General features: G+C 63.4%; 1 protein-coding gene across 1 annotated transcript; it reads left to right on the top strand.

The window, feature by feature from the left end:
* Positions 1 to 4991: 4991 nt before the first annotated feature.
* NTN3 (netrin 3) lies at positions 4992 to 8551 on the top strand. The gene is made up of 6 exons (XM_041748830.1): positions 4992 to 6267; positions 6339 to 6527; positions 6617 to 6766; positions 6897 to 6947; positions 7079 to 7153; positions 7340 to 8551. The coding sequence occupies exons 1-6, from the start codon at positions 5340 to 5342 to the stop codon at positions 7678 to 7680; spliced, it is 1734 nt and encodes a 577-aa protein (XP_041604764.1). The 5' UTR covers positions 4992 to 5339; the 3' UTR covers positions 7681 to 8551.
* Positions 8552 to 13325: the final 4774 nt, after the last annotated feature.

Genomic DNA, 13325 nt, shown 5'->3' with positions numbered 1-13325 from the left:
GAGGACACAGCCTTGACATAGCCATGTGGCACTGAGAACACCTGCAGGGGGCACGGTACAGCCCAGGGAGGGCCTCTCTGGACACCACCCCTTAGGCTCCAGGTGGGGGCTCCCTTCCCTTATTCCCCCTGCCCCCCCCCCACTAGGCCTGCCCTCCCCATGAGGGGCCTGGTCCAGAGGACACTCAGGAAGCTCCAGAGCAGCCATCACACCAGCTGTAATGGCTATTACCCCTGGGACTCGGGTGAGGACAAAATACACAGGAGTAGGGGCTCCTGGGTGGCTCAGCGGTTGGGTGTATGCCTTTGGCTCAGGATGTGATCCTGGGGTCCGGGATCGATTCCTACATCGGGCTCCTTGCATGGAGCCTGCTTCTCCCTCTGCCTCTGTCTCTGTGTCTCTCATGAATAAATAAATAAAATCTTTAAAAAAAAATACACAGGAGTAGGCCCCAGGGAGGGCCAGGAGTGTTCTTTAAATAAACTTAGTGAGCACTTTTGCCACCAAGCACAGTCCTCAGAGCTGGAGCATTGGCCCTTTGTGTAGACACTGATGAGCAACAGGGAATTAACTCCAGCTTCTGCCCTGGGCAGCAGGGGTGGGGGGAACCCAGGAACCAGGTAACTCCTGGAGAAGGCCTGGTGTTCTGAGAACTAGATGAGGTTGCAGGTGTGGGGGATGAACTAAGTGATGCTGAAGCAGCCTTGGGGTGGCTCCAGGCCCCGAAGCAGGAAGTCCTACTTATAAAAGCTCCCACAGTCCCATGGACCAGAACCCCTGAACATGGAATCCCAGGGTTGCTGGGGACCAGATGACAGACCAAAGCAGGAAACCTAAAATGAGTCTTCATTGCACTGAGGGGCTGTCCTGTGCAACGGCTCTGTCCGCTGCCCAGAGCAGGAACGCGGAAGGAAGAGCACAGAGATGGGGAGTCTGGGGGACAGCCCCTGCCCCTCCCTGGTCCTGGTCTTTCCACTGCTTGCTACTTCTAGAGCTCATGCCCAGCAGTTCACTGGACCTTTGCCCCTGAGGGGTCAAGGGTGTCCACCCTGATCCCCAGCCAGGTCCTGATGGGCGCCTGAAGGTGGCTGACTCAGGGACGCACCTATCAGGACCAGGGTGGGTGCTGTCCCCTGGAGGGCTGTGGCGCCTGGGCCGTGAGGTGCCCCCTTGCAGGAGGAGGCACGGGCGGAGGTCTGGGGTGGCGCCCCCTCCAGATCCGCGCCGCCCACCCTGATTCAGCGCCGAGCCGGAGGCAGGCGGCGGCGAACTCCTCTCCCCGGTGTCCTGGTGGCGTCACCGCATCCCGTACCAATCCGCTGTGACGTGGCGGTCGAGGACGGGAGCGGGGGCTGCGCGGGCGCCCACACCCACCAGCGCGCGGCCCCCGTCCGCGGCATGAGCGCGCCCGAGCCCCCGCCCGCGGCGCCCGTCGAGCCCCTGGCGCCCCCGGAGCCCCCCGGGGCCCTGCGCGCGCTGCTCGTGGCCACCGGCGGCGTGGGGGGCTCCTGGCCGCGCTGCGTCCTGCCCTTCGGCGCCGTGACCCTGCTGGCCGGCGCCGCCGCCACGGCCATCACCTTCTCGCTGCGCGGCCCCCACATGGACCTGGAGCAGGGCGTGGCGCTGGCCACGCTGGGCGCGGGCCTCGGGTTGCTAGGCCGCCGCGCTCCTGTGCTGGGGCGCTCGGCGGCGGGCGGGGCGCGCGGGGCGGCGGGAGCCGGGGGCGGCCTGAGCCCGGCGGCGCCCCGGAGCCGGCGCCCCCTCCGGACCTTGCCCCCGGCCGGGCGCGCCCCGCACCGCGCGGGACGCCGACGCCCCTCTCCGCACCGCCCCTTCCTCGTTCCGGGGAGGCCGGGGTGGGGGCGGCGAGCCATTGCCCCCTGCTCCTCGGCCTCGCCCCTCCGCACTCCGCCCGCGGCGTTGCAGCGTTCCGCTCGGCGCAGAGCCGGTCCACCCCGGCCCACTCGAGAGGGCCTGCGCAGCTCGGGGGCCTGCGGTGTGCAGGATGCCGCGGACTCGGTGGGACCACCCTCGCCGGGGTGAGGCGCAGCGGGCCGTGCTCCCCTCCCCCAGCCGTCTGTGCTCCCTGCTGGGACAGAAGCCCCTCTCTGCGGAAGAGACGCTCAATAAATGTTCTTGTGAAATGTGTACGAGTGGTGGCTTGCAAATGTCTGGAGGGAACAGTGGGTCCTGGGCTAGGCCAGGAGGTTTGATCGATTGGCCTTTTAAGGGAAAGACCCCCGGCCGCCTGAGGCTTGGGACTGTCTGGCCCCCTGGGTCCCTTCTCCCCACCCCACCCCCACATTGGCTCCCTACATGCCCCAGAGCCAGCAGCTGTCACTCTGGGGATGGGGGTGGGGGTGGGGTGGGGGGATGGCTGTAGCCAGAGAAGGTGCATGTGGGGGCAGGGAGGTGGAGTCTCCTCTAAGGTGCCAGGAAGGGGCAGGACCAGCAGAGAGGTGTGAGAGGCCCCAGAGGCTGGGGACAAGTGGCGCAGTCCACAGGAGCAATGAGCCCGGACTGCGGGCTGGGGAGAAGTCCCTCCCCAGCTCTCTCGGGCCATCTGCCAGGGCCATCCTAGGGGCCAGAAGAGACTGCGTGCAGGGGCCATTCCGGAGAAGAGGCAGGGCTGCTTGCAGCCTCCTCCCTGGGGAGCCCATGAAACTACCGCCCTCTGGGCCTGGAGCGCCCTGCTTGCCAACACTGACCACTACGATGACAACGAGATGATGACGACGACGACTACGACCACAGATGAACACTCACAGCATGCTGAGCCCTGAGGGCCTCCTTCCACCCACACCAGAAACCACCAGATGTTCTGCAGACCTTAGCCTGAACTCCCCGGGAGGGAGACAAAGCCTGCAAGTCTGATGCAGGATTGGAGGGGAGGTTGCTCCCCAATTTCCTTTCTTCCCTCCCGACAGGAGTTTGAAATCTCGACAGCTAGGGGCTCCCTGGAGGCTTTGGCTCAGGCTCTTCGGAACTCTTGTGTTGGGCCTGGGCACCTCTCCCCATGGCCAGCTAGTTGGCCCCAGGAGGATCAGTTGCAGCCAGGGCTGTGCTCATCCAAGGCTAGTTGTGAGGCTGATGACCAGAAGGACCTAGAAGAAGGTGGCTGGGAAGGTGCCAGTCCAAGCTTGATTTGTTCTGGAGCAGAATTTTCTCCCTGTCAGTTCTCTCAGTCGTGCACAGCTATCGTTTTAACAGGCACATTTTTTTTATCTCCAAGTTGAGATTAGGTGCCGTGGCACCTGCTCTGTGGGGTGGAAGGGACTCACAGACTCCCTGCTGCTGCCAAAGGTCAAGGGCAAGAGGCCAGCAGCCCTTCTGGTTCTTCCCAAGTCTCCCATGATCTCATCCGCCTCTCTACCCCCAACCCCTACATCAGAAGGGGCATGACCAGAAGGGGCTTGTCACTTCAGGTGCCCCATCACCCTGTCCTCGCTGCTCCGTCCTCTTCTCCTTTGCTTTCCCCTGGGAGGCTCCAGTGTCCTCCTGTCCCTCCTCTCTAGAACAGCAAGAAGATTCTGCTTCTAACTTCTCGTGGGTCCTTGCCGCTGCAAGTGGCAGCTCTGCCTACAGACACACCCACATGGCACCTCCATCAGCTGCAGGGCCTAGCCTAGGGTCAGCCTCCCATCTGAAATTTCAGGCCTCAGAACTTCTAGGTCAGACGTGTTCCCCTGTCCCCTGCTCCCTCTGCATCCAGCTGACCTTTCCTGGCATGCTTGGCCCCCTCCATCAAGGACCTAACAGTTGTGGGAATGTGGTCTCTCCGGAGCAGTTCTGATCTCTCTTGGATGGGTCACTCTCAGCTGCAGCTGCCCCATCCCCACCTGGTGCCCAGACTGCCCAGCTGGGTTCCTGCCTCAGTTTCCATACCCAAACTTACTGGTATGTGGACCAGGTTTAGGAGTTCTGACACTGAGCCATCTGTGACCAGGCCCTCCTCATGGGCCAAACTCCACTCTCTACCCTCTTCCGAGGTCCTCGACTGCTGACCAAGACCCTGAACTCCACGAGGCCCTGTTAATTAGTGGGTTCCCCACTCTCCCATCCCGGCTTCCACTTCCCTCCTGCCAACTCTGGGAGCTGGGCCCATCTTGGTGATGCAACTATAGATAGAGACCCAGAGATGCTTTGGGACAAGGGTTTAGCCAGATCTGGGTGGGATATGCCAATTTCATTTCTTAGGTGAACTCCAGTCAGAAGGGGAGGATGCATCCTTCCGGAACATCAGGCACTCAAGCCTGTTGAGCCTTTGGCTGCATCCAATACCTTTGCGGCTAATCAAACCCTCCCCTCAGTGGCTAAGCAAAGCTGAATAACAGCCCGATGAAAAAAATAAATCTCAGGTTAAGGAGCCTGAGCCACAGAGCCAGAAATTGGAGCAGCTTGGATTCAAAATCAGACCTGGTCCCAACCGCAGGTTTTTTTCCTACTAGAGCCGACCACTGCTTTGGGGACATCCCATAACCACCAGCCCTGCTTGGCTGCTACAGCCGTGAGTGCTCCCTGTAGGGACCCAGGGGAGCATCACGGCACCAGCCTTCAGATGCAGGGCCCAGGCTGCCAGATGGGCCTCAGGGAGGAGGCCGCCGACCCCCGCCCAGCACGTGGCACAGCCCCAGGAGCAGTCAGGGCCTGGATGCAGGCAGGGGACCCTGCTGGGTGGTCCCCCGCGGGCTGCGTGGCTGAGCCGCCCCCTCCAGACCCCTCCCGCCAGCGCATTCCTGGCTCCCCGGCCCCTCCCCTGCCTCCCGGGCCTCCCAGCCCCCTCCCCTGCTGGCCCAGCCAGTGTCTGAATCTGCTTCTGATTCCGGCTCTGCCGACGAGGCCCCCTCCCCTCCCCTCCCTCCTTCGCGGCTGGAGCAGCCCCGCCCCTGGCTGGGCCCAGGCTTGCGCCTACTGCGCCCCCCACCCCCTCCTGGCACGGCTTGCCCGCCCTCGCTGCAGCCGGGAGGAGGCGGTGGCCGGGGTGCCCCAGGCCCCGCCCGCACTCGGCCCTTCCCGGGAGGCCGGGAGACCTGCTCAACCCGGCCCTCGGTGGGTGAGTGCAGCGCGGGCGACGGGTGGGGCCTCCGCTGGCGGAGGCGCCGGGAGCGGGGGCGACTCCTGTCATCGCTCCAGGCCCAGCGGGAGGACGCGCCGGCATCCCCGCCGTGGCGCTGGGCCCGGGGCCAGCCCGCGACTGCTCCCACCTCTGGGCCCGGGCTGGGGCCGCAGGGATCGCCAGCGTTGCGGGCCAGCGGGCAGAGCCCCGGATCCGGGCCCTGTCTCCCCGAGGGCAGCGGCGTGGGGCCCAGCGGGCTGGCGGGTCCTCCGTGGCTCCGGCCATGCCCGGCTGGCCCTGGCGGCTGCTGCTGACGGCGGGCACGCTCTCGGCCGCGCTGAGCCTGGGGCCTTCGGCGCCCGCCGACCCCTGCCATGACGACGGGGGCGCGCCCCGCGGCTGCGTGCCCGGCCTGGTGAACGCCGCCTTGGGCCGCGAGGTCCTGGCGTCCAGCACGTGCGGGCGGCCGGCCACGCGGGCCTGTGATGCCTCCGACCCGAGGCGGGCACACCCCGCTGCCCTCCTGACCTCTGCGGGGAGCACCACAAACCCTGTGTGCTGGCGATCGGAGGCACTGACGCAGGCGCCCCACAACGTGACCCTCACAGTGCCCCTGGGCAAGGCTTTCGAGCTGGTGTTCGTGAGCTTGCGCTTCTGCTCCGCGCCCCCTGCCTCGGTGGCGCTGCTCAAGTCACAGGACCATGGGCGCAGCTGGGCCCCGCTGGGCTTCTTCTCCTCCCACTGCGGCCTGGACTATGGTCGCCTGCCCGCCCCAGCGGATGGCCCAGCTGGCCCAGGGCCTGAAGCTCTGTGCTTCCCTGAGCCCCAGGTCCAGCCCGATGGTGGTGGCCTTCTGGCCTTCAGCGTGCAGGACGGAAGCCCACCAGGCCTGGATCTGGACAGCAGCCCAGTGCTCCAAGACTGGGTGACAGCCACGGACATTCGAGTAGTACTTACGAGGCCTGCCGTGCTGGGAGACGGCAGGGACTCCATGGCCACGGGCCCTTACTCTTACTCAGCTACTGAGCTCCAGGTGGGCGGGCGCTGCAAGTGCAATGGGCATGCCTCAAGGTGCCTGCTGGACACCCAGGGCCACCTCATCTGCGACTGCCAGCACGGCACAGAGGGCCCCGACTGCGGCCGCTGCAAGCCCTTCTACTGCGACAGGCCATGGCAGCGGGCCACGGCCCGGGAAGCCCACGCCTGCCTTGGTGAGGCCTTGGAGGGAGGCCTGGGGATCTTGGACCAGGCCAGCCTGCCCCTGACCCATCCCTTCCTGCAGCTTGCTCCTGCAATGGCCATGCCCGCCGCTGCCGCTTCAACATGGAGCTGTACCGACTGTCCGGCCGTCGCAGTGGCGGTGTCTGTCTCAACTGCCGGCACAATACCGCTGGCCGCCATTGCCACTACTGCCGGGAGGGCTTCTATCGAGACCCTGGCCGTGCCCTGAGTGACCGCCGTGCTTGCAGGGGTGAGCCTGCCACCAGCTACCTGCACAACCTCCTCCCGTGGATTCCCGCATCCCCAGATGGGCTCTAACCATCCTATCTCTGTCTTCAGCATGTGACTGTCACCCTGTTGGTGCTGCTGGGAAAACCTGCAACCAGACCACAGGGCAGTGTCCCTGCAAGGATGGCGTCACTGGTCTTACCTGCAATCGCTGCGCCCCTGGCTTCCAGCAGAGCCGTTCTCCGGTGGCCCCCTGCGTTAGTGAGTGACCCTGCCCTCCTTAGGCCACCTCAGCCGAGGCCACACCTGCTCCCTGCTGCTCCCTGCTTGTCTCCGGAGCCCTGCAAATTCTCCCCCTCAAACGCAGGCCGCTCTCTCACCCTGCCCGCAGAGACTCCTGTCCCTGGACCCACTGAGGAGAGTAGCCCCGTGGAGCCCCAGGGTGAGTGGACACACAACAGGGTCCTAGATCTGACATGACTGTGGGGGAAGGCTACGGGTTCAAGGAGGGGGGGAGGAGGAGAGGGTGGGGGGAGGAGGTGGGGATCCGTGCCAGCCTCGCACCCCCTCCAGACTGCGACTCGCACTGCAAACCAGCCCGTGGCAGTTACCGCATCAGCTTGAAGAAGTTCTGCAGGAAGGACTACGGTAGGCCTCCAGCCCTCGCCCTGCCCCCCGCCCCCCCCCGCGTCAGCCTCGGTGGCCTCTCCGTGACCACCCCCGCCCAGCGTTGAGTGTCCCGTCGGTGCCCCCTCCCCACGCCGCGGGCGCGCGGGGCTCCTCCGCGCGGCCCGCCCCGCCTGACCCCGCCCCCTCTGGCCCGCCTCCCCGCAGCGGTGCAGGTGGCGGTGGGCGCGCGCGGCGAGGCGCGCGGCTCGTGGACGCGCTTCCCGGTGGCCGTGCTTGCAGTGTTCCGGAGCGGCGAGGAGCGCGCGAGGCGAGGGAGCAGCGCGCTGTGGGTGCCGGCGCGGGACGCGGCCTGCGGCTGTCCGCGCCTACTCCCGGGGCGCCGCTACCTGCTGCTGGGGGGCGGGCCGGGGACCGCGGTCGGGGGCCGGGGGCCCGGGCTCAGCGCCGCGCGCGGGAGTCTGGTGCTGCCCTGGCGCGACGCGTGGACGCGGCGCCTGCGGAGGCTGCAGCGGCGTGAGCGGCGGGGGCGCTGCGGGACGGCCTGAGCCCGAAGCGCGGGCGGGGCGCTGCTTCCACGCTGAGGCGCACGTTCACCCAGTGCGTCCACCTGCGAAGGCGGCTCTGCTGGCATCGCGCGCATTGCCTCCGGGGCCCTCCCCGACCCTGCCCAGCGTCTGCCCCGCTGCCTCGCGCCCGTACCGGAGAGGGGCGTGATGCACGCGGGACACCCCGCCCTGACACAGAGGGATGCGATGGCCCCGAAGAGCTGCCCGGGGCTCCCGGGACTCACTGTCATCCCGTTTTCGCATGATCTTCCCCCTCCGAAGGGCACTGCGATGGTCCCCGTGGGGCCGAACACCACTTGGAGGCTCTGCTGCACCCGAAGGGCCACGCCTGTGAGGTCGTGACCCCTCAGAGAGCGTTCGCACCTTCCTAAAAGGCACTGTGGCCCTCTCCCAACAGATATGAACCCCCATGTGATTCCTGGACCCACCTAAGGTCTGAAAACACCCCAAGAGCCGCGGGGGCGTCAACCCTCACGGACTGCGATCTCCGGAGGGTGCTGTCACTGTGGACCCCCGCCGGGTCCCCCAGAGGGCGCTGTGGCTCGTCCCCGGCGCAGAGCGCAGCCGCGTCCCCGTCTGTCCCGCTGTCCCCGCTGCCCGCCCTGACTGCCGCCTGGGCGTCCGAGTCCCCGTCCCCGCTGCGTCTCTGCCTGTGCTCGGCCTCTGTCTCGGCCTGCTGTGGCCCTGCCTGGTCTCCGTCCGGCTGCCGCTGTCGGCCTCGGCCTCCAGGGCAACTCCGCTCGGAACCCGCCCGGAGCAGCCCCTCGCGCCCCGTCTCCGCCCGCTCGGGACCGGACGTCGTGTCCACGCGTGACCCGGCAGAGGGGGGGGCGACTCTGGCTGGCAGCCCCCGCCCGCCCGGCGCGCGCCCCTCCACACAGAGACCGACTCCGGCGGACGCAAGCTCCCGCGGCCCCGCGGCGGGGCGCCAGCGCGCATGCTCAGAGCCCGCCGCGGCCGGGACCCGCGGGCGCCGGGGTGGGCGGCCGGCGGCGCGTGCTCGGCGGGGGCGGGGCCGCGTGCGCGCGTGCGCAGACAGGCCCGCGCTCGGTCGCACGGCGAGCTGAGGAGGAGCGGCGCGGCGGGCGGAGGTGGGTGCGCGGCGGGCGCGGCGGGCGCGGCGGGCGGGGCGTGACGGCCGGGCGCGGGGCCGGGTCGCCGGCTGTCCCCGCGGCGGGCGCGCGCGGAGGGAGGGGACGCGGGGGCGCAGGGGTCGGCGCGGGGCGGGGGTCCGGAGCCCGTCCGCCCTCCCGGCCCCCCGCCCCCCCGCCCCGGGACCGGGACCGAGCGCCGGGCGGGGCGAGCCCGCGGCGGGAGCCCGCCCGGAACAGGGCCGGCACCCCGAGCGGCGGCGAGCGGCGGCGAGCGGCGAGCGGCGGCTGGCCCCGGGCCAAGCGACGGAAGGAGCTGCGCCCGTGTCACTGCTCCCGTGTCACTGCTCTCGGGGCACTTTCCGGCTCTGCGGGGTAGGAAGTCCTCTTCTGGGCTCGAAATTGCAGCTGCTTCTCTGATAACGTCCTGCGCTTGACGACCCGCCACCGCGTCCCTCCCGGGGTGACACGGCCGCCCCCCGCCGCCCCGGTGCCTGTGACCAGCCTCGGAGCGCCCGGCGTGTGCTGAGCCCGTGTGCTGAGCCGGGGCAGCCGTCCTCCAGGCCCCGCCGGCAGCAGGAAGCATTTCCGCAGGGTCCCGGGCCTGCTCCGTGCTTTCCCAGCCTTGAACAAGCACAGCTGGAGGTCGGGGAGGGGCTGCGCTGGGTCCTGGTTTTCCTTGGCGGGGGGGGGGGGGGGGGGGGGGGTGGGGGGGGGGCGGTGCTGGGGGCCCGGCCCCAGGTTTTCATTGATGACCTCAGCACAGGAGCAGGCACTGTGGGTCTCCTGGATCACCACCCATGGGGCTGGCATTAAAGGGCAAAGGTTGCCTGAGAGCCCCCTGGGCTATAGGGAGGCACAGGGAGGCTGTGAGGATAGCGGTGGGCCAAGTGACCAGCATGGCCGAGATGCTGGTGTTCCAGTGTTTCCCCAGGTTCCTATCCCTGGTCAGGTGTCTGTCTGCCTTTCAGGGCCAATAGGGGCACTCGAAGGTGGTGTTCATTGTGTGTGTTTGCTCAGGAGCCAGCGGGGGACTTCCAGGCGATTGAAAAACAAAAAAACCCCAAACCCATTATTGCACGGATGTAGCTGTTTCCTCCACTTGAAGGCGAGGGGTCCATCTTCACTGTCTATCCCTGGCACATAGCAGACACCTGTAAGTGTTTGCTTAATTGTCCTGGAGACAAGGATGCAGGTTTTGGTCATTGAAAGGGATACAGGCAGCAAGAAACAAACCCAGATAAAAAGCAATCAAGAAATCTCACGAAGGTTTTGCAGTTATTCCTGGCCAGTCGTGTAACCTCCACTTGCAATTGCTTTTGTTCTGAAGGTTGGTCCTCAACTAATCTTCTCAGCCGTCAGATAAAGCCTTTATGTGAAGTACTTACCGGGTAGCATGTGCTCTGTTTAGAAGCTTGTCTGCCTGGGAGCAGGGAGAGAGGCACGTCCCGTCCATCTTTGCTCCCCTCTGCCTGGCCTGGAGTAGCCAAGGGGTGCTGTCTCAATGACTGCTGGAACGAACCAAAGTGCTCAAGCTAGTGCAGTGGTTTTCATGTGGGTGAAGGGTGACCTTCGGGGAACATAGGCGTCGTCTGCGCAGGCTTTTCATAACAGTAATAAAATTCACCTCCCGAGTCTGCAAGTTCACCTGCAGGTGGGCCTCACCGCACCTGCCAGGACTTTCCAGCAGGCCCAGTAACCTTGGGCACATGGTGTTGCTTCTAATTCTAGTTACAGACTGAGCCAACCTCAGAAGACGTATTTAAGTGTCCGCTTTTAGTTGGTTTCAGATTTAAAGTACATAAGAACAATGAGGCAGGTTATAAAAAAGCACTTAATATTTACCCTGTTCAATGTTTTACCTATTGAAGAATACCTTTCCTGTTATGACAACTCTGTTCATGGAAGAAAGAAGCCCTTTTCAACGCAAGGCAGAAATTTCAGTGGCTGTTTCAAGTGTCACTTTCCAAGTGGAGATAATATCAAAGTAATATCAAAGGGAAAAAAACCTCAGGCATTTTATTAAGAATCCACTTAAATTCTTTATTCAGTGACTTTCATTATGCTTTCAACACACGTTTATCGAAATCCTGCTTGATTTCACACATGGAGGCCCAGCACGGGTGTCATGTGGCTGCAGAGCTGCAGGAGCCTCTGCCCTTAGCTCATGGTGCGCTGTGGCACCGCCTGCCTTGAGAAGTGGACAGTTTGCTGCAGGAAGCAAGCAGGAACCTTCTGCGGGCCTTTGGTAGGGACTCCTGAGAAGGGCTTGAGCTAAATTTTGAAGAAGGAATAGATGTGGCAAGACCACGTGAGAGAAAGAGCCTTCCGGGCAGAGGGACCTTGCCTGTGCGTGCAAAGGAAGGAAGGCACGGCTACCCTGCATGAATGCCGGCTACCCTGCATGAATGCCGTTGCAGGAAGCGCCTTGGGAAACTCTGGCGGTCAGCAGGAGCGAGGCTGGTGGCAGGTGGGGAAGGGGGCTTGAGTTCCAGGCCCAGGTTTGAATTTTACCCTGAGAGCCCTGGGAAGCCCCCGACAGATCTCAGCTTTGTGGGTACTGACCAGATCACCCAGACCATGGGTGACTGGGCAGTGGTAGGCACGTTGAGGGGTGAAGGCCTGAGCCAAGTTAGAACTGTCAAGGGGCTACTGAAGTCTACCTAGTGAGATGTAGGCCCAGCACAGAAAAAGGTGTTGGGGGTGTGTGCAGGTTGTAGCAGGACCCTGAGACAAGTGACTTCCAGGAGGGGAAGGGTCAGGGAGAAAGGCATGGGGAACACTCCAAGATTGGGTGACAGCAGTTGGCAGTGCCACGTCACACACACAGGGTGCCGGAAAGAAGCTGCCTTGGGGGCAGGTGATGACTTTCTGTTTGGAGATGCTGAGCTGAGGGTCGGTAAGGTTTCCTGATGGTAGGCAGTTATATGTTGGTCTAGAGCCAGGGAGAACATCCTGGCTTGAGAGCGTTTGGGGGACTCCTTCCTGTGGTGCTGAAGCCACAGGGACGGGTGGGCCTCCCCAGAGGAGTGTACGGAGCCGGCAAGAGAAGCCTGGAGGCCCCTGATGTTTTATGTCCATACAACAGAGGGTGGGTGAGGTAGTGGATGTCTGATTAATAAGACATTGCCTTATTAATGTCTTTGGGGTTGGGGGGCAGGATGGTGGGCTTTTTATCTCTGTCATAGGGCCCCTGTTGGTTAAACAGCAAAATGTAAGATACTAATGGTGCAAAATCAGGTGATTCCAGGGCCCCTCCTGTCTCATAGGTCTATGTGCCTTTTAGGAAACTTCCAGATTGTCGCTCATCTCAAAGGACCCTGTTTCCTTCTAGGCCGAGGGTTGGTCCTCTCAGAGCATTCTTACAGTTAGATCTCTGAAAAAAAAGTGTTTTTCAGACCCAGAGATTGATTCAAAGTCTTGGAATTCTCAAGCTCCCCTTGCTCTACCTCTGGGACCCCAGTTTCTGGGTGGTACATCAGCATCCGCAGCAAGCAGGACCTTGGGAGGACTCTTGATGCAGAGCCGAATGTGTGGTGCTCTCTCCTGTAGTCTTCTCACACCCGGGGGGCAGAGCAGGGAGAGGATGAGGAACGGCCAGTGTTGCAAAAGGAGCTCCTATCTGCCCTCAGGCACCAGGCCCCACAGGGCTGGTCTGGCCTTCGGATAAGTGCACCATGGGCTGTTAGAAGTTATCTTTGTCTCTGGTGGAACATGCTCCTCACTTAGGGCACCTGAAACAAGATCTCGTTCTGTCTTGTGGTGATTGTGTCCCCTTGCCTGGGTTGCATGACCTTATCTGCCTGCCCCACGTATTGCACAAGGACTGCTGGCAAGGGTCACGTGTCAGCAGTCATGGTTTCTCCCTCCAGCCTACCCAAGCTTGCTCTCTCCTTTTACAGGTGGTTGAGAACACAGTCTACATGGCTTGGCTTATTTCCCATCATCTGAAACTGTGTCTGCCTAATTGTTACACAGTTTTAATTGGGTATGCACACAGTGAGGGTTGCTTACCTATGGGGGATTCTGTTACTAATAAACGCCTTGCTGTGTAGTATTCTAAATGTAGCTCCTTATCTGCTCCCACCAAAGCTTCCCTCCACATGCTGTCCCTCAGCATTTCCTTGTATCATTTTCCCTGGGTTCTCTAATGATCTTCAGTAATTCCTTTTCCAGCAAGGATTGTTCTAGCCTCCCCACCTTGGTAGAACTACTGGCCTTAGAAAGATCCAGGTTTATGCATTAATTACTCCTGCCTCGAGCATCTTTCACTACCCTTTGGGGCTGTCCCTCCTCACCGCTGAGCACACGGGAGTGAATGCCCCGCCTCAGTGTTAGGCCCTTTGGCTAGAGGGGGCTGTGCCGGCTGGACCATGGAACTGTTTTGTCTTCTGCACCATGAATGATGATCACTGGCCTGCCCTCTTAAAGACTGCAGGGCTTGCCGGCCCCTGAGCGGCTGTGCCTACTAAGGCCCTGTTCTGTGCCCATGCTGTCACTTCTGCCTCCTGGGCCAAGGCCTCCTCGTACCCT

The sequence above is a fragment of the Vulpes lagopus genome, chromosome 3, assembly GCF_018345385.1.
Source record: "Vulpes lagopus strain Blue_001 chromosome 3, ASM1834538v1, whole genome shotgun sequence".
Lineage (NCBI taxonomy): Eukaryota > Metazoa > Chordata > Mammalia > Carnivora > Canidae > Vulpes > Vulpes lagopus.
Note: the sequence above shows the minus strand (reverse complement) of the source record. Positions and strands in the feature narration are given on the sequence as shown.

Bases quoted from the DNA above. Each gene is read 5' to 3' on its own strand.
- NTN3 (XM_041748830.1), top strand. From the start codon at position 5,340: ATGCCCGGCTGGCCCTGGCGGCTGCTGCTGACGGCGGGCACGCTCTCG. The intron at 6,528-6,616 runs GTGAGCCTGCCA...CTCTGTCTTCAG, and splicing joins TGACCGCCGTGCTTGCAGGG to CATGTGACTGTCACCCTGTT. The intron at 6,948-7,078 runs GTGAGTGGACAC...CACCCCCTCCAG, and splicing joins TAGCCCCGTGGAGCCCCAGG to ACTGCGACTCGCACTGCAAA.